The sequence below is a fragment of the Bos indicus genome, chromosome 14, assembly GCF_029378745.1.
Source record: "Bos indicus isolate NIAB-ARS_2022 breed Sahiwal x Tharparkar chromosome 14, NIAB-ARS_B.indTharparkar_mat_pri_1.0, whole genome shotgun sequence".
NCBI classification, from domain to species: domain Eukaryota; kingdom Metazoa; phylum Chordata; class Mammalia; order Artiodactyla; family Bovidae; genus Bos; species Bos indicus.
The window spans coordinates 15991702-16012444 of NC_091773.1; the positions used below are offsets into that span (position 1 = coordinate 15991702).

The 20743-nt window shown below is 42.7% G+C and overlaps 1 protein-coding gene across 5 annotated transcripts in view; it reads left to right on the forward strand.

The window, feature by feature from the left end:
- The first annotated feature begins 15478 nt into the window (after positions 1 to 15478).
- Positions 15479 to 20743, forward strand: part of TMEM65 (transmembrane protein 65) — a 47449-nt gene continuing 42184 nt past the window's right edge. Inside the window, exon 1 of one of the 5 annotated variants that reach the window (XR_011570556.1) lies at positions 15479 to 16738. Coding sequence is in view for 4 of the 5 variants with exons in the window: in XM_070802489.1 (XP_070658590.1) it covers positions 16447 to 16738 (292 nt within the window). In the remaining variant the exon portion in view is untranslated. The remainder of the gene's footprint in view (positions 16739 to 20743) is intronic. The other 4 variants (XM_070802489.1, XM_070802490.1, XM_070802491.1 and 1 more) reach the window with 4 other exon arrangements.

Sequence of the window (20743 nt, forward strand, 5' to 3'; positions counted from 1 at the left end):
CCTACACTCAGAGTGAGGATTCTTAGACACTGGACCACCAGTGAAGTCCCCTCCCTCATCACTTTTAATAAGAACTACTCAGCTCTGTTTGATTAAAAACTAGTGAGTGTTCTTGACAACTGCCTAACAGCTCTCAACACTGATAATAAAAAAAAAAATCTATCATTTACAAAGTGTACATGATGTATTCCAGGCATTCTGCAAAACTCTTCATGTGTATTACAGGCATACCTTGGCGACATTATGAGTTCAGTTCCAGACCATCAAAATAAAGCAAATATCTCACTAAAGCAAGCCACATGAATTTTTGGTTTCCCAGTGCATATAAAAGTTATACTTTCACTATACTATAGTCTATACTAAGTGTGCAATAGCATTATATCTAAAAAACAATGTACAGCCTTAATTTAAAAATACTTTGCTGCTAAAAAATGCTAATCATCATCTGAATCTTCAGTGAGTGCAGTAGTAATATCAAAGATCAGAGATCACAGAACATTATAGTATATATAATAATTATGTAAAGGTTTGTGATATTGACAGAAATACCAAAATACAGAGACATGAAATGAGCAAATGCTGTTGGAAAAATGGTGTCAGAAGACTTGCTTAACACAGGGTTGCCACAAACCTTCAATTTGTAAAACGCAGTAACTGCGAAGTGCCATAAAGCAAAGTGCAATAAAATGACCTATGCCTGTATCTCACTTAAATATGTGAATGACTTTGGGAGGTAGATAGCATTATTGTATAAATTTTTCCAAGAAGGAAACCGAGGAAAGAAGGCTCAAAGAAGCTAACTGGTCTGAGAAAATGCAGCCCTTGGGGGCAGAGGCAAGATTTTAACTAAGGTTAATCTAACTCCAATACCTTTGTACTCATACTTTATTTACATGGTGGCCACAATATCGGGTTTTGGCTTCTCAGTTTTAATAGAACCTTTCACTTCCCCTACTCTTTATCTTTTCCTTAAGAACCATATAATATTTTCCTGTCTTCCTGGGACCTGGGGTTTGAAGTTAGCTGGTCTTATTATGACAGCAGTTCTTAAGATCACTGCTCTTTTTTGCCTTTTCAAATGACAGTATATCATTGTCGGGAGCCACGTTAGGCATTACTGACAAAATGGAGGCATAGCTCCAGTCCCCTCTCTTCATTCACAGGCATGGACCCAGGATGAAGGAGTTAGCTCTTGTGATTCTGACTTGTTTCTTCTTTTCTTCAGTTGAGTTGGCTGGAAAGAATGTAAAGGTGCTTACTGTTATTGAGAGAAGCGAGAAAGCACAAAGCCGTCTGCAGTTGTTCCCAGAAAATAATCTATAAAGTAACCATTGACATTTGTTCAAGGATTTTTACAAAGAATGTCCCAGGATGAGCACATAGGCTGCAGCTTGAGGTCATGGGAAGGATTGTTATCTGAGACCTGTTTGTGAGGGAAATGTTTATGGCAAAGGAAGTTTGCCGAGCCTAGGGTTTAGGAATAATTAAGAATAGCTAGAAGGCTTTTTAGGAGATAGTGAGCTTAAAGCTATTCCAAATCCTGAAAGATGATGCTGTGAAAGTGCTGCACTCAATATGCCAGCAAATTTGGAAAACTCAGCAGTGGCCACAGGACTGGAAAAGGTCAGTTTTCATTCCAATTCCAAAGAAAGGCAATGCCAAAGAATTCTCAAACTACCACACAATTGCACTCATCTCACACGCTAGTAAAGTAATGCTCAAAATTCTCCAAGCCAGGCTTCAGCAATATGTGAACTGTGAACTTCCTGATGTTCAAGCTGGTTTTAGAAAAGGCAGAGGAACCAGAGACCAAATTGCCAACATCTACTGGATCATGGAAAAAGCAAGAGAGTTCCAGAAAAACATCTATTTCTGCTTTATTGACTATGCCAAAGTCTTTGACTGTGTGGATCACAAGAAACTGTGGAAAATTCTGAAAGAGATGGGAATACCAGACCACCTGACCTGCCTCTTGAGAAACTTGTGTGCAGGTCAGGAAGCAACAGTTAGAACTGGACATGGAACAACAGACTGGTTCCAAATAGGAAAAGGAGTACGTCAAGGCTGTACATTGTCACCCTGCTTATTTAACTTCTATGCAGAGTACATCATGAGAAACACTGGGCGGGAAGAAGAACAAGCTGGAATCAAGATTGCAGGGAGAAATCTCTATTTAACCTCAGATATGCAGATGACACCATCCTTATGGCAGAAAGTGAAGAGGAACTCAAAAGCCTCTTGATGAAAGTGAAAGTGGAGAGTGAAAAAGTTGGCTTAAAACTCAACATTCAGAAAACGAAGATCATGGCATCTGGTCCCATCACTTCATGGGAAATAGATGGGGAAACAGTGGAAACAGTGTCAGAATTTATTTTTCTGGGCTCCAAAATCACTACAGATGGTGACTGCAGCCATGAAATTAAAAGACGCTTACTCCTTGGAAGGAAAGTTATGACCAACCTAGATAGCATATTCAAACGCAGAGACATTATTTTGCCAACAAAGGTTCGTCTAGTCAAGGCTATGGTTTTTCCTGTGGTCATGTATGGATGTGAGAGTTGGACTGTGAAGAAGGCTGAGTGCCGAAGAATTGATGCTTTTGAACTGTGGTGTTGGAGAAGACTCTTGAGAGTCCCTTGGACTGCAAGGAGATCCAACCAGTCCATTCTGAGGGAGATCAGCCCTGGGATTTCTTTGGAAGGAATGATGCTAAAGCTGAAACTCCAGTACTTTGGCCATCTCATGCAAAGAGTTGACTCATTGGAAAAGACTCTGATGCTGGGAGGGTTTGGGGGCAGGAGGAGAAGGGGACGACAGAGGATGAGATGGCTGGATGGCATCACTGACTCGATGGACGTGAGTCTGAGTGAACTCCAGGAGTTGGTGATGGACAGGGAGGCCTGGTGTGCTGCGATTCATGGGGTCGCAAAGAGTTGGACACGACTGAGCGACTGATCTGATCTGATCTGATCTGAGCTTAAGATACTAGGGGCAAGCAGGATTTAGAAAGATAAGAAATAAACTGAGGATGTGGTATGCAGCCCAGACATAAGCATGAATTACAATGTAATCACAAGTAAACACGATTCTGAGAATAGCTGAAGCAGGAACTCTGTTTGAAGGGCAACAAGGAGACAATAATCTGGGTGAGGGGGAACTGAAAATGTCAAACCTCTGACCTAATGCTTTTGAAAAAGTATAAAAGAGAACCTGATGCTTGAAATAAACATGTAGTCCCATACCTTGAGTCAGAGGCTACATCATTTCCCACCGACACCGCTCATCCCTTCAGGCTGATCCCCTTGCTGCTGGAGCCGGACTCCGGCATATCATAGAGTCAAATATTGACTGGCTGAGTGGTGGTTACCAAGGGACAGGGGGACAGGAATAGGGGAGTCGTTCAATGCATATAAAGTTACATTTATATGAGATGGGTAAGTTTCTGGGATCTCCCGTACAACATAAAGCCTATAGCTAACAATAAGATGTCATGTGCTTAAAATTTGTTAAGAAGGTAGATTTCATGTTAGGTCATCTTACCAAAAGCCAAAACTAAAACAAAGAGATACAAGGAAAATTTTGGAGGGGATGGATATGTTTATTACCTTGATTTTGGTGATGGTTCCATAAGTGTATAAATTTTTCAAACTGACCAAATGATACGGGCTTCACAGGTGGCACTAGTGGTAAAGAATCTACCTGCCAATGCTGAAGACATAAGGGACGCAGGTTCAATCCTTAGGTTGGGAAGATCCCTTGGAAGAGGGAACGGCAACCCACTCCAGTATTCTTGCCTGGAGAATTCCCATGGGTAGAGGAGCCTGGTGGGGTATGGTCAATAGGGTTGCAAAGAGTCAGACATGATTGATGCGACTAAGCCCACACCAAAAGATATACATTAATTATGTGAAATTTTTGGTATACCAGTTATATTATCAATAAAGTAGGAAAAATACTGATCGGCTATTTTATTTAAAATTCAACAAATGTATTGAGTGTGTGTATGTACAGGATGCCATGCTATCTGCTCAAGGTAAACAAAGATGAATTAGGGAAGTTTTCTTCAAGTTGCTTTTAAGTGAAACACCCCAAGGATCAGAATACAAGGATTTCTTTCAGAGAAAGTGATGGTGGTGGGCGGGGTTGGTGGGGGGGACGGTGGTTGGAAACAGTGCTCATGCCTTCCTGGAAAGCATCTCCAGAAGCCAATTCAAGACATTAGAACTGGGCCCTGAAGACTGGGAACGATTTGGTACACAGAGAAAATGAGAGTGAGGTGCTGCAAGCAGAAGCGGCAGTGTGAACGCAGTCCTGGGGAGTGGAACTCTTGGTAAGCACCAAAGGAGCTTTTGGCTCAAGAAAGGGGAAGTAATAAGACCTGTGGCTGAAAGAATAGTTTTTAATAAGACCAGGAAAATTTATTTAACAAGGGGACCTAGTGGAGATGGAATTTAGAGGCTTACAGAGGAGTTAGTCTCATACTGACATCAACAAATCCTGATGGCTTACACTCTGTCAGGGCTGGCCAGGGTGGAAAGAAGGAGCTGAAAACGTTTAATAGGTAGAATGTATAGCATTTGGCAAGGACATGTTACAATTGAAAGAAGAGGTCAAAGAAGGTTCAAATTTTGACTGAGTTGAGAAGGTATACAAAGGTGTACAAAGAAAATAGAGCAGGAGGAATGGATGTCAAAGGCAAGGTATTATTTCAGGGACAGGTTAAGAAATAACAGCCAGAAACTATTTTAATAATTAAAAGCACAAAACAAAGTTCTGAATCCTAAAACTTCACATGAATATACTAGACACATGAATTACATATGTGGGCCCAATATGCAGAGCTCATTAAACACAAATCCATGCACCACACCTTTGACCTAGCTAAACTAAAAGACTAGCTATTAAAGACATTATTTAAACATTTGATTAATAACATTTGGCTGCCTTTTAGAATTCATCTCCCACTCGTCTTAGCCTCTCTTCTTAACCCACTATAATCTGACCTCAACTCCCAGTACTTAACTGAAATTGCATGGCAAAAGGTTATCAATGATTTTCTCATTCCAAATCCAAAGAGCACTTAAAAATTATTTCTGTCAAATTTACATTTAGTTTATAAAAATCAAATTGTTCTACAAAGTTTATAATCAGTACCCAGTCATTGTGTAACACATAATGATACTTATTGTACAACAAAGCCTGAGTTTTTACCAACTGTAAACCCCTAGAGTTAGGTGTCTCCCTCCTAATCCATTCATCTATACCATGGCCTTTTCTCTTCACACTCAGCAGATTCATAAGCTTATTTGCCTTGAGTGATTTCACTTTCTTACAGTATGAAATGATGAAAGTTGATAAAAGAAGAGATTACATTTAAAAAATAATAATAAAGAACAGGAAAGCAAAGCTAAAAGAAACAGCAGCTCTAATTTATTCCTCTGTGAGAGTCTCAGGTCTCCTTAAGTGTTTTCCTCTTTTGGCTCTTCAGATCCAGCCTAAGCTAAAATGAAGAGGTATGGTAGATGCTGTTACACATATGCACAGTTCCCAAAGACCCCAGTAGGATAAAGACCAAAAGGAAGCAAAACTAGAAGATAAAACAGGAGAGCTGGGTTTAATCCCTGATTCGGGAAGATCCTCTGGAGAAGGGAACGGCAACCCACTACAGTATTCTTGCCTGGAGAATGCTATGGACAGAGAAACCTGGTGGGCTACAGTCCACGGGGTTGCAAAGAGTTGGACACGACTGAGCAACTTTCACTCACTCACTCATATATAAAGCAGTTCCCAATCCTGATCTCCTAATTTCTGATTTTTATTTCACAAAGGCAACTTTTTTAAACTCTTTGAGAATTCTCTGCTGGGTACATAAGAGGATCATGCCTTTGATTTCTTTGTTTTTCGACTTTCTTATTGTGTTGGCTATCTCCCTTGTGTCCTCTGGATCTATTCTCTACCCTTTTCCTTGCTCTCTGTTCAGAGAAACTCATCTGTATGGAGCACATCAGTGGGCTGATGAATGGGCCTTTTGGCTTCCAGATGAGTTTGTGTTTCTTCTATTGGGAGAACCTGGAGAGGAGATCAGAGCGAGAGAGAAAAGACTGTGAGATCAGAATGTCTCTTGACTCCCTCCTTGACCACCTAATCCAGCAGGCTGTGTCCTCAACAGGAGACTTTCTAAACTCTTTCAATCTAGATTCTCATTCTAGATTGTGATCCCCATGTACTTTTCCACTCATCCCTGTGAGCCCAAGGCTGGTAACAGTGCACTGGCTTCTAAGCCCTGGGTTACTACACTCTCTCTTGTGATTTCTCTACATCCATTCCTTTGCAAATAAACCCTCCTCAAGTGATCCTATTTAGAGGGGACAACCACCTGTGTTCTATTGTGACGCTACCTGCTATGCTGACTAGGAGAAAGATTTAGCTTTTTCACTCCCACTTCCTTGTCCCACAACACCTGTCCAGTATAAACACTTAAACACACTTTTTATTAGGAACTGAATGTGTCTCCCACAAAGATACGTTGAGGCTCTAAGATCCAATGTGATTTTATCTGGTGGTGGGGTTTGGGGGAGGTAATTAGGATTAGATAAGGTCATGAGGGTGGGGCCCTCACGATAGGATGAGCACCCTTATAAGAAGAGACACCAGACAGCTTTTTTCTCACGCACTTGCATAAGGAAGAGGGTATGTGAGCATAGAGCTGGATGGTGGCTGCCTGGAAGCAAAGACAAGAGGTCTTAAAGGAAATTTACCTTGCTGACACGTTCATCTTGGACTTCCCACTGCCAAAACCGAGGGAAATAAATTCCTATTGTGTAAGCCATGCAGTCTGTGGCATTTATTATGGCAGTCTGAGTTGACTAAGATCCTTCTCCTTGCCCATCCGCCTTGCTGTTTTTGTTGTTCAGTCGTTAAGTCATGTCTGACTCTTTGCCATCTGCCTAGTTTAGATTTATTATAATTTTTGGTTAGATCAGTATTTGCTATTATTATAACCCTGTATATACTATTTACCTGTGACTTTTAAATGATAATTTTTCCCTAATGTAACTTATTATTATAGTTAATAATGTTTCGGTTTACTTACTTTTGTATTGCTCATCCACTCCCAAACTCTCTCCCAGAAGTGTAACTCTCCTTTAATATGTCAAATACATCAGAAAAATGTATTAAGTCCATCTCTTTGTTAGAGGCCCACCTCCCAAAACCTTCCATGGCCTTGTTCCCAGGCAGACCTGATGCTTTCTAGACACCCTGTGACTTCTCATTTCCTGTATCTCTTGGCTTGTCCCTTCAATTTGATGGAGTGCATCTTCCAGTGTCTTCTGATAAGATGGATGGGACATAGACATTTTGAGATTTCAGTGTCTGAAACAACCCTCACACTAGATTGCTGGATACAGAATACTAGATTGGAAATGACTTCCCTCAGGATTCTAAAGTTATTTCTCTGTTGACTTCTGGCTTTCAGCAATGCTGTTGAAAATCTGGATGCCATTCTAATGAGATTACTTTTTATTGAATTTCCCTTGACAACCTTTGACTTTGCTGCTGGGAATGTTTAGAATCTTTTTTTGGTTCTTAGTAATCAGAAATGTCATCATGACAGGATTTGGAGTGGGTCTTTTTCTCATCTAGTGTTCTGAGCCCTCAATGAACTCTTGATCTGGGAACAAATGACCTTAACTTTAGGAACTTTCCTTCAGATTTGACAATTTTCTCCCTTATGTTTTTAAAAAACTATTTTATCTTCTTTAGCTCTCGTCTACCTCCTGACCTGATTCTATAATGTTGTCACTTACCTTCTATTTTATATCTGTTATATTATCTATCATCTACTTTTAAAGTTTTTTCTCGGTTTATCTTCCAATTTTGCTACATTTTTCACTTTGTCATGTTTTAATTTTCAAGTCAGATTTTTTGTTTTTTGAATGTTCTTACTTTTAAAAATACTTATTTATTTGTATTTTATTTATTTGGCTGCATTGAGTCTTAGTTGCAGTACAAAGGAACTTTAGTTGTGACATGCGAATTCTTAGCTTCGGCATGTGGGATCTAGTTCCTGATTAAGGATCAAACTGGTGTCCTGTACATTGGGAGCATGGAGTCTTAGCCACTGGGCCACCAGGAAAGTTCCTGGATGTTCTTACTTTTACATACTCCTATTTTCCCACAGATGCGGTATCTCTTTCCTTATTTTGCAAACATGTTAATGTTATGCATTTTCAAAAGTTTTATTTTGCTCCTCATGTCCTCAGAGGTCCTTTGTTTTTTTTATTCAGTTCTGTTTTTCCATCTTGAAGGCTTTCTTCAGCTGACTAGTGAATTTAGGTTGTTAGCTCATATTTTGTATTTAAGAGTAAGACAACAAAAAGCTGGAAACTGAGATGAGTGAAACTGGTTAACTGGTGGCCTGGTTAACTGAAGGTGGCCTGGTTGTACTCTCTTATTGGATTCTCTGAGTGGAGAAATGAAACAGAACAGGACCTATGATATATCCTTCATGTCCTCTGCCTGCCCTTTGTCTATGGAAAACTTTAGTCAAAGAATAAGTATTATCAGAGAAATGAGAAAATGCAGAAACAAAGGAAAACAGTCAAAGGAGACCAAATAATAATAACGTAGTCATTAAGCAAAGTCAAGGACCTTTAGTTCCTTCTCAAGGGCTATAGATAATATTCTAAGCCATATCCTATGAACTGTTTTATAGATACTGAAACCACCCCCCCTCCACCAGGTGAAGCTAATTACATGATGACCAGACTGTAGCCATGACATGAGCTGCCACAATTCTGAAAACTGGCCTCAAGGAAATGGAAACAAACTGACCCTGGAACTGAAGATTAACTGTACCTAAAACAATCCAGATGACACTGGTCAGAACACTGCAAGACCAGTTTCAAGATGACTGTCAGAGCTGACTGTGCTGTTTCTGCATGTAACACCCTTCCTCTGTCTTTAACTCTTACACCCTGCTTGTCAATGCAGGAGTAGGCCTTTGGACAGACGTCTGTTACTCCCCTCTAGTTGCTGGTATCTGAAATAAAGCAAACTTTCCTTTCCACAAGCCTAGCCTGTTTATTGGCTTTTAAGTGGCGAGCAGCAGGATCCCACACATTTTTGTAACAACAGTATGGCTAATGGTGTTGCTGAAGCAGAGCAGGAGAGAGATAAGTGATTCATAAGTCAATCTGTAGCATTCACTTAACCTCCTTGTTTGTGGGTGGCTTCCCTTACCCTCAGGTGTTCCTGGAGCCCCCAAGCTAGTGTTTCTCCACTAGTGAATATCTAGATTTCTCCTGGGGTGAAGGAATGGCAATCTTCCAGCTGCATGGAATCTGAGTTTATAACTGCTCCATTAAAAATTTTCACCCAGATCTTCTGATTTTAGTTCAATTATTTCTCTGCCTTCAGAGATCCCTGATGGCTCCAATTCCTGTACTTTTTTGAGGCCACTACTAGAATGAACCAAGTCTTCTGGGGAAGACTCTTGAGAGTCCCTTGGACTGCAAGGAGATCAAATAAGTCAATCCTAAAGGAAATCAACCATGAATGTTCACTGGAAGAACTGAAGCTGAACCTGAAACTCCAATACTTTGGCCAGAAACTCTCCACATGGTCCAACTCTCACATCCATACATGACTACTGGAAAAACCATAGCTTTGACTAGACAGACCTTTGTTGGCAAAGTAATGCCTCTGCTTTTTAATATTCTGTCTAGGTTGGTCATAGCTTTTCTTGCAAGGAGCAAGCGTCTTTTAATTTCATGGCTGCAGTCACCATCTGCAGTGATTTTGGAGCCCCCCAAAATAAAGTCTTTCATGGTTTCCATTGTTTCCCCATCTATTTGTCATGAAGTGATGGGACTGGATGCCATGATCTTAGTTTTCTGAATGTTGAGTTTTAAGCCAGCTTTTTAACTCTCTTCTTTCACTTTCACCAAGAGGCTCTTTAGTTCTTCTTCGCTTTCTGCCATAAGGGTGGTATCATCTGCATATCTGAGGTTATTGGTATGTGTCCTGGCAATCTTGATTCCAGCTTGTGCTTCATCCAGCCCAGTATTTTGCATGAACTCCACATATAACTTAAATAAGCAGAGTGACAATGTACAGCCTTGATGTACTCATTTCCCCATTTGGAACCAGTTGCTCAGTCATGTCCTACTTTTTCCTTAATGCTATTGACTCCCAAATATTTATCTGTGGCCCCAGGCCCACATAAAGCACAGAAACCAGACAAAGGGAAAGAGGATCCTGTTTCCCTATATCTTAAGCCTGAAGAAAATCAAACACCTGGGAGTCAAAATATCCTTTTAAAGAAAGTAGAAGGAATGAAGGAAGGCATTCAAGGTAAGAAACAAAGGAGGAGCTGTACCAGTCATCACGACATGGAAGTTTTTGCCTAAATCACACTGACTCAACACAAAAAAAGTTTATCTGTCATGTAAAATCTGCTGTGAATTGGGGCAACTCTCTAGGGCAGCTGTCCTCCTATATTGTCTCACTACTCCTTACCGCCTCAATTTCATGGAACTTCCATTTCAACACATGTTGTGAATCTTACATGCTAGGGGAGGACAGAGCTGCATAGCTGCTGCTGCTGCTGCTAAGTCGCTTCAGTCGTGTCCAACTCTGTGCAACCCCATAGACGGCAGCCCACCAGGCTCCCCTGTCCCTGGGATTCTCCAGGCAAGAGCTAAGCACGGGAAATTAAGGGCCTGTATCTGGAGGTGAAAATGTGTCAGTCAGGTTTCCATTCATTGGCCATAGCAAGTCACCTGGCAACCCTCAACTTTAAGGGGACAAGGAAGAATAATCCTCTCAGGCCCTGAGAATCAATTGTTGAGCAGTAGTGATTAATAACAGCGAAAATACTTGGTCTGAAATGGAAAATCTGGCCTTAAACAAAATATCTTTTTATTTTTATACTTCCAGTCCTAGCTTGGTAGCTGGTACAGAGAGGGGAAGGGTCAATATTATCTGAATATCAGATAACACAGGTCTGTGTTAGAAGGGGCTTCAGTAGTGACTCAGTGAGGTTTGATCCCTTGGTCAGGAAGATTCCCTGGAGAAGGAAATGGCAATCCACTCCAGTATGCTTGCCTGGGAAATCCCATGTACAGAGGAGTCTGGTGGGCTACAGTCTGTTGGGTTTCAAAAGAGGCAGACATGACTTAGTCACTAAACAACAACAACAATGTGTTAGAAGATAATTTAATAAAATATCTATTTAAAAGTTATTCAATAAAGTCTGAGTTGATGCCTTATTTTCCTTCAAAACCAAACAACAAAAGGGACTTCCTTTGAGGTCCAGTGGTTAAGACTCCATGTTTTCAATGCAGGGACCACAGGTTCAATTCTTGGTCAGGGAACTAAGATCCCACATGCCTCACAGCCAAAAAAATAAAAAAAGACATAAAACAGAAACAATATGTAACAAGACTTTTAAAATGGTCCACATAAAAAAAAATTCTTAAAATAATGTGGACAGCAATAGCTGGGTGTATAAGGTATCATAAGATGTAGACAGAACATGGCCTTGTGCCATACCATGAACAGGGATGCCAGGAGTTCTGGAGAGCACCTGCATGATGTAACCTATTGTGGACTGCTGATTTGGCAACAATTTTTCATGAGGAGGAGACAGTGATTGTTAACTGAGGCATGATGTTTTTCATCTTTGTCATCTTGAAAAGTGAAGAGCAGCTTCTGCTGAGGCCAAAACTGTCTTCTGAGCCCTCTTTCTCTCCATCTTTGACTTCTGTAACCTTCTCCAACCTGCTGAAGCTACCTGCTCAGCACCCTCCCATTTCCTCACAGCCTTCCTCTTGCTGCCCACAGCTAGACCTGCCTTATCCTACCCTTCTCCATACCTCCATGCACAGACCCTGCCCCATCTCCTTCATTTATTCATATTTAGGGTATTCAAGTGTTCAGAGAAATAGTGGATAGGTGATCCAGTTAGTACACATGATATATGTATCAAATGATGATAGGTAGGTATTTCCCAAATTAGGGTCCAAAGACCTAACCCTAGAGGTTTGAGGGGTCCACAGGAATTAGGGTAATAATAATGTATTGAGCACTTACATGTTTCAAGTGCCGTTTGAAATGCTTTACAGATATTTACTTTCACTGTAACTTTCTAAAGCAGATCCCCTTACCTCCATTTAACATATAAGCAAACTTAGCAACATGTTCTTATTACCATCAAAGACATGAGAAGTTATACAGCCAGGTTATACAAGGTTATACATTTACAGCTAGTAAGTAGTAGAGTGGGGACTCAAAACCTAGTCTGCCTCCAGAGCGAATGATCTCAACCACTTTGCAATGTTGTCATCTGGGGCTTGACAGGGACTGAATGGTCCAAGATGGCCTCATGCATGTGTCTGGTAGTTAGCTGGGGCTATTGGCTGTCACTTCCTCCTCCACGCTGCTTTTCCAGGAGGATACTCCAAACCTCTTTACGTGGCAGCTGAATTTCGAGATTGTACCATTGGTCATGGAACAGATAGACTTATAGATCAAATTAAGATGCGTGAATCACATTGTTAGGTGGCAGCTTTAAAACATGTCCCTAAATTCTTTGACACTTCTTCTATTGAGAGGTGGAGGTCCATTGTTATTCAGTCTCTTGGTGGTGTCTGACCGCATGGACTGTAGCATGCCAGGCTCCCCTGTTCTTCACCATCTCCCTGTTACATGGGCTGGCCCTAGTGGCTTGCTGGTGGCTGGTAGAATAAGTGGAAGTGATACTGCATGATTCCTTAAGATAAGTCATTAAAGGTCATGAACCTGTTTTTTTTTCTCCAGACACTTGCTCTCCGGGAAGCCAGCTGCCATGTGAGAAGTCTGACCTGCGGGAGGGGTATGTGAAGGTACTCTGGTTCACAGTCCCAGCTGAGCTTCCAGCCAGACAACAGTCAGCATCAACTGTCAGCCACATAACTGTGCCATCTTGGATATCCAGACTTGATAAGCCTTTAAATGACTGCAGTTGCAGTGACATCTGATAAGAGACTCCAACAAAGAACTGCCCAAGCAAGTCCTTCCTGAATTCCTGTTACAATATCATGAGCAGGATAAACTGCCTAGTTAAGCCACTAAGTTTGGTTTAACATGTTCACTCAAAGAGCAGCAAGAGTAACCCAGTTTATCAACCAACTTAGAACAGAGTGAGAAGCAAGGAGAAAGAGATGGAGTAGATAAACAAGCTTAGGATGAGACATAGGCAGGGTGGAGGACCATTGTAAAAACCATTTTGTTTTATGTGACACTTATATGTGTTAACACTCTCTGCCAGTCTTCTCTACAGATGGCATAGTTTTAAGGACCAGAGTGGAGAGGAAGTGAGGGGTTTCAGCAGACTGAAGGGGCCTGGAATCAACACAAGGCAAGTGTGTCTTGTCAAAACTATAGTTGGCCATCAGCTGGCTGAGTAGCTAGGATTCATCTGCTAGAATAATTCATCTGCTACATTTATGTGTGCAGAGACTATATAAGGCCATAATGTGGGCATAATGGATATCATGAGTTGGTGATAACATAGCTGTCAGTCTAGAGGTAGTATGTTCCATGCCTTATTAATATTTAAAGTTCACTTGGTCTATCTCTTTCTATCTAAAGTAGAACTTTATTTATTTGACTGCATTGGGTCTTAGCTGTGGAATGCAGGATCTACGCAGCTTCTCTCTAGTTGCTATGCATGGGCTTAGCAGCCCCTCAGCATGTGGAATCTTAGTTTCCCAACCAGGGATCCAACCCACGAACCTTGCATTAGAAGGTGAATTCTTGACCACTGGACCACCAGGTAAGTCCCTAAAGTAACGCTTTCATTTGTTCCATCCTTTTTGTTTAACACATACCCATTCAGTCTATGTGTAACATGTCTTATAAGCAAATTGTGTCTATGTTTTCGTTTCTCTTATTCTCTGAGGCAGAGCTGATTACTCATAAAGCATGCAGCAAACACATTTCAGCAAGCCTCAAGGAACAAGCACTTATCGTTGTGATGTCCCACTTACTGCTGAAAGTATCACATGGCCAAGCCCACAATCATATGGTGCAAGTCTACACAAGGGGGTGTATAGCACAAGGCATGATTCACTGGGACCATAATGGAACAATCGGACACTAACACACAGCTAGGAAGTGACTGATCCAATTACTGAACTTTCAGCATTCTATGCTTTTGGAGCCGACACACAAAACTGGTGTCCTGGAGACTGCTGGAGACTGCTTTTGCATCTCTCTCTTCCCAGGCCCCACCCCAAACCCAATGAATCAGAATCTCTTGGAGGTAAAAGGTATATATGGGGGGAGGTGGTAGAAATCCCAAGAATTTGAGACTTAAATAACTCTGTAGAAGATTCCAACACACCATGGGAAATGTAGGGGGTTTCAAAGAAAAGAAAGTCTCTCTCTTAAGAGCTTGCATTTTCCAAAGAGAACATTCTTAATTATCATTACAACAGGAGCATTGCCCTGAAATTTAAAAAATTTAAAAATGCTTTCCCAAGTTAGAGCAGTGGTTCTCAAACTTTTGTCTGTGAGTGTGTGTGATGTGTTAGTCACTCAGTCGTGTCTGACTTTTTGTGACCCTATGGACTGTAGCCCCCTCCAGGCTCCTCTGTCCATGGAATTCTCCAGGCAAGAATACAGGAGTGGGTTGTCATTCCCTTCTCCAGGGGAATCTTCCCAACCCAAGGATCAAACCTGGTCTCCTGCATTGCAGGCAGATTCTTTACCATCCGAGCCACCAGGGAAGGAATCAGTATTAACTGGAGGGTCTGTAAAACGCAGATGACTGAGTCCAAAACCCAGTTTCAGATTCAGGATGTCTCTGGTGGAGCACCTGAATTTGCATGTCTAACAAGTTCTTTTGTCTAGGGACCATACTCTGAGAACCACTGAGTCAGAGCAGTAGAAGGATTTGGTGATAAGGTTCCTCCAATGACTCACATTTTTTGTACTTACATTTTTACAGCACATCTACTGCATATACGGTCTTGGGCTGGGTGCAGCAGCGGATATAAGGATAGGATTTAGGTCTTGATTACACTTGAGCAGATTTATTCTCTAAGTGGATCTATTCTCTAAGAAGCCAGGAAGCCTAAGTGTCAGTTCAGACAGAGCAGAGATCTCCTCCCTTGGGAAAAGATAAAGCTCGTAAAAGGAGACTCTGTGACTCCTCCGAAAATGCCTAGGACACGTGGAAATGGTGGAAAATTGCAGAATTCTTTCCGTCTCAGCATAGATAAAAAAAAAATCAACCCAACAGACCTGAACAAACACCTGGAAAAGGTCTGCGGCATTCATGCCTCAGGCTCCAGCACTAATAATCTGCAAAGTGCTTGCATTAAAACGGGGGAAAGTGTTCTCAGTGTCAAGGTCTCAAAGACTTCTTGGGAAGGGGTAGACATGGCTTCGCCTTCCCTTTACAGTTTCCAGAGATCGGGTTCCGGCGGAAGCCGGGGTGTGCGGTGACTTGGCAAACGGCGCGGCTTGAGCGCTTTAATAACCCAAAGGCTGAGCAGGGCGCTGTGGTGAGGCCCGTGTCAAGCGAAGGGGGCCACACGCTGGACCATCATTCAGAACCAGCCTCAGATTCAGGTATGACGCTAGGGCGGGACGGGTGGCAGTCTCACTACCCAGCCCAGCGAGGGGCTCAAGGCTCTTCTTCCGTACCCCTCAGTCTGGACTCAAATGTGGCGGAGGCTAGGACCGGCAGCCACTGCCCTCTTCCTGCACCTTCAAGCACCGGAGGGCGGGAGGACGCGCGTGCACTCGCCCCACGCGGGAGCGCGCGCGCCCCGAGAGCCTGCGCACTGCGCCTGCGCAGCCCCGCCCCTTACCCGCCCCCTTCCTTCGCCCCGCCCTGTTACCCCCTACCCTGCCGCTAGGGGTAGCGGCGGCGGCTGGGGTCCGAGAGCGCGGCACCTTTGAGACAGACCTGAGGAGTGAGGACGAGCGCCGGCCAGAGGCTGGGAAAACCGGCGATAAGGGAGGGCGGTGCCGGAGAAGGGCGGCGCGTGGCTGACTCATCCCTCTGGAAGATAAGACTGACAGACGCAAACCCTTGCCGAACCCGCCCGCCCGGCCGCGCTGCTCCGGGTCGGCTGGGAGGCGCCCGCCCGCGCCGCCAGCCCGCCTGCCAGCCAGTCTTCTCCGGGAGCGCTCTCCCGGCCCGGCCGCCTCAGAGAAAGTTTTCGTCGTCGGGAGGGACCGGAGGTGCCGCGGGCCTTCGGGGAAGGGAAGGAGGACGCAGGAGGAGGCTTCAGCCGCGCGGGCCCGGGGAGTGCATGGTGCCCGGCGCCTCGGCCGCCTATCAGGAGGACGTCGGGGCGGGGTCGGGCTGAGGCCAGCTCCTTCTTTCCCGAGGCCTCGTCAGAAATCGCCCTCCCGGACTGCCGCGGGGTCCCCGCTCCTCAGCCCGCCATGTCCCGGCTGCTGCCGCTGCTGAGGAGCCGGACCGCGCGCAGCCTGAGGCCGGGCCCGGCCGCCGCCGCCGCGCCCCGTCCGCCCTCCTGGTGCTGCTGCGGGCGGGGGCTGCTGGCGCTCGCGGCCCCGGGCGGCCCCCGGGCGCTGGGCACCCACCCCAAGAAGGAGCCCATAGAGGCGCTGAACACGGCGCAGGGCGCGCGCGACTTCATCTACAGCCTGCACTCCAGCGAGAGGAGCTGCCTGCTCAAGGAGCTGCATCGCTTCGAGTCCATCGCCATCGCCCAAGGTAAGGGGGACCCCAGGGGGGCGATCCGGGGGGCCCGGCGCCCTCCTTTCCCCCGCTCGCCCCTCGGCCTGGGCCCCTGGCCGCCGCTCCCCTCGCCTTCCTGGCCTCGCGCCTGGGACGTCGGAGGAGGGGGAACTTTCCGCCTCCTGAGTGTCCCCGGGGCAGGTAGGACAGCCGCGGATCGTGCCAGGCAGCCGGGGCCAACGCTTGGCTGGTTCCTCGGAGCTTCAGCCCCAGTTACCAACCGACGAGAATCTGATTTTGTTTAGATTTGCCGTGTTCACTCTCCTCCGACCCCCACACCCGCTAGTCGTCCTGTCCCCTAGCTCGTGTTGCTTCTGGGAGCGTGCAGCCGTGCAGGTGGCTAAGCCGACAGGCAGGAGGAAACTTTGTTGAATGGTTATCAAAAGAAGATGTGTGGGTCCGAAAGAAGGGATGTTGCTTCTTAAGGCAGAGATACTCTCAGCTGCCTGTTTGTACACGCCTCCAGTTGGATTCATTTGAACAGCCGAAGGAAACATTTTCCTGGGAAATGGAAAGAGTGGAGTAGACCAACAATAGCACATACAGACTGGCAAGTCAGTCCATCATAGGTTTGGTGCTACCCAAGTTAAACTCCCCTTTCTGTTGTTTCCTCAGAGGATGAAAGAATGCAGTAGATAGGAAGGGTTTTTTTTTTTCTGGAAATCTGTGACTCTACAATAAAAAGCAGACTTCTGCTCAAAAATAATCTGGAATGGTGAAAACCAAGCTATTTTTAAGCTAACATGTTAAAAGAGGATATTTTTAAAACTAGTGCAGAATGCTGGTAGGTCAGAATTTGAGTCCAAGTGAAAGAGCTAAAAAGTCAGAAAACCAGAAGAGGTGAAAGGGACCAGTGATCAATCACTCATTCTTAAAATACCTTTGCCATTTAAATACCCTGATACAAACAAAATACATTGCTGCTGTTTTATATTACATTCTGGTGTGTTTGAAAGTTGTGTTTTTTTCCTCTAAGTTTATGCCTCTCCTCCTTCAGGGTTGGTAGGTAAATAACCATTTCATAAATTCCTTACGTTACGAGCCCATTTATTTGGAAAAAGACGTTTCATTTGCCAGAGGCACTTGAAAGTGCTTCTTTGATCTGTGGATAGGAATGGAGGAAAGAATTACGTATCTCATAAGCATGATTTTTCTATACTACTTTTTCAGAAACTTTTTATTAGTTATTTCTTTAGCAGTAAAGAAAACTTTTAACTTCTTTCTTTTCTGCAGTTCAGGGAATTGTGGAATAATTTATGGTATTGGATCATTCCAGACATTGTCTACTCACAGTGCTTCTATAGGAAAAATGTAACATCCCAATCAATTCGGTTATTCAATATGTAATCATGATATTATATGAAGTCATAATCAGATATTAGCATATTTGTAAGCTATATGTGCACTCAGTGTGTGGTTTTAAAATAATCATTTCCAAAAATATGACCATTGGAAAAAACTATAAAGACATCCATGCCAGAGCATTAGTTTTGGGAATCTTTCTCCATGGATAAGACTGTTTAAACTCACATTTGGCCTTTTCTAAGTAATTTCTTAGAAATTCTGTATTAACATTGTTTCAAGATTGGCGGGCCTTCTTAATATGATTTTATAACAGTTCATGAAAAGCATGTTCTGTGATACACATGGATAAATTTTACCTTGTACCTTATTGTTTTAGCACATGCCAATAGTATTGTGGTAGGAATGCTACATTTTCCAGTGAAGGTAATGCTTTAAAATTTAACATGGTTTTAAATACTGGAAAGGACCTATAAATTTCAGTCAATGGAGATCAGTTAGTGCCAAACTTAATAATATATAAGTTATATGAGAGAGAAGTTGGTAATTTAAATTGTGTTTGTTCAAGATAAACAAGCAAGGATATAGGAAACAATGTAGTAGTCAAATGCTTATTTGACTTACAAGCTAAATAATTGTAAAGTTTAAGTCAACTAATTTTACCAATGTTAATGACTAAATTAGTGCCTTTTGACTCATGTGACATTTATTGATGATGATGCTTTAATTTTTAGTATAGAATTAATTCTAATACAGTTTTCGATACCAGTCAGTGCATATAGTTTTGAGGGAGATAACTGGGATCATAACTAGTAAATTACCCTAGTCATTAACCACTTAAGGTAAAGAGATTTCTTATGTCAAGAATGCATACAGCTCAATCTATTGCTGAAATAAATTTTTTCCCCAGACAAATGAAAAATTGTCATATTTTTCTTTTATTGTTGCTTTTTGAGTGTTTTTAAATACTCAGCCTGTGTATTAAATGTGTGTGTACTAAGTGCACTTTCTAATGAAATAAATCATTAAAAGAGCTGTTTCTTATAATAGGAAATCTTACATGTTTTTGGAAAGCGGGTGCTTGCATGATCTAATGTAGTGTTTTGGATTTGGTGTGGAAACATTACAAGAAAACATCTATGCTTTGAAATGGAAGTGGATCTACTGCTGAAATTTGTCACATTGGCCCTTATCTTTCTTATGTGTTTATCAGTAGGCATTTGATATAGTCTGTGGCAAGATAAAGCCTTAGAATCAATTTGTAATAGATAAAGCAAACTTTGTGGGATGTCTTGTTATGGTTAAGTAAGATATTGTGATTTTTAAATTACAAACTGATTTCCTGCCAAGGTTTTTTTAAAGTAGATGTTATGTTCTCAACTTATCTGTTCAACCTGTTGTCTTTCTTCCAGAAAGAGTCCGTATTCTGCTGACAGTACATTGTTGTGCTGATATTATTACTATTGCCTTTTAATTCTAGCTGAGCTTTTTAAACCAAATTTGTTTTCAAATTTCTACAATTACTATTTCTATTTGTAATTATTTTAAAAAACATTTAAAATATCAATTTAGTTTTTCAAGAATGAGCAGGATTCATTGTATTTGTTATACATTCAGTTCAGTTCAGTTCAGTCGCTCAGTCGTGTCCAACTCTTTGCGACCCCATGAACGCAGCACACCAGGCCTCCCTGTCCTTTACCAACTCCCAGAGTTCACTCAAACTCACGTCCATCAAGTCGGTGATGCCATCCAGCCATCTCATCTTCTGTCGTCCTCTTCTCCTCCTGTCCCCAATCCCTCCTAGCATCAGAGTCTTTTCCAGTGAGTCAACTCTTTGCATGAGGTGGCCAAAGTACTGGAGTTTCAGCTTTAGCATCATTCCTTCCAAAGAACACCCAGGGGTGATCTCCTTTAGAATGGACTGGTTGGATCTCCTTGCAGGGACTCTCAAGGGACTTGAGTCCAAGGGACTCTCAAGAGTCTTCTCCAACACCACAGTTCAGAAGCATCAATTCTTCGGCGCTGAGCTTTCTTCACAGTCCAACCCTCACATCCATACATGACCACTGGAAAAACCATAGCCTTGACTAGACAGACCTTTGTTGGCAAAGTAATGTCTCTGCTTTTCAATATGCTCTCTAGGTTGGTCATAACTTTCCTTCCAAGGAGTAAGCATCTTTTAATTTCATGGCTGTAATCACCATCTGCGGTGATTTTAGAGCCCCCCAAAATAAAGTCTGACACTGTTTCCACTGTTTCCCCATCTATTTGCCATGAAGTGATGGAACCAAATGCCTTAGAATACATAAAAACAAATATGACTTTTCCTGGAGTTCAAATCCACTAGGGATCTTGGACTCTTTAATAAGAGTATTCCCATTTTTGTCAACCCTTTGTATAGGATTATATAAGTAGCAAAGCTATTAAGCTGTTAGCCTCTGGGATGAATTGGTGATAATCTTGGCTTTTGCTCAGAGAGAATAGGAAAGAGGGCAAGAAAACATTTCATACTCCAGTTTAACATTTGTGAATAAAGATATTTCAGTGCCTTGGTGAAACAGTAAAAGAAAATAAAAGAATAACTGGACCTCCAAGAGGAGAACAGATGAGGATATGAAATGTGGATTGAATCAGGAGGAGTGAGTCATCTCTAATAAGCTGGGAACTTCTATATCTTGG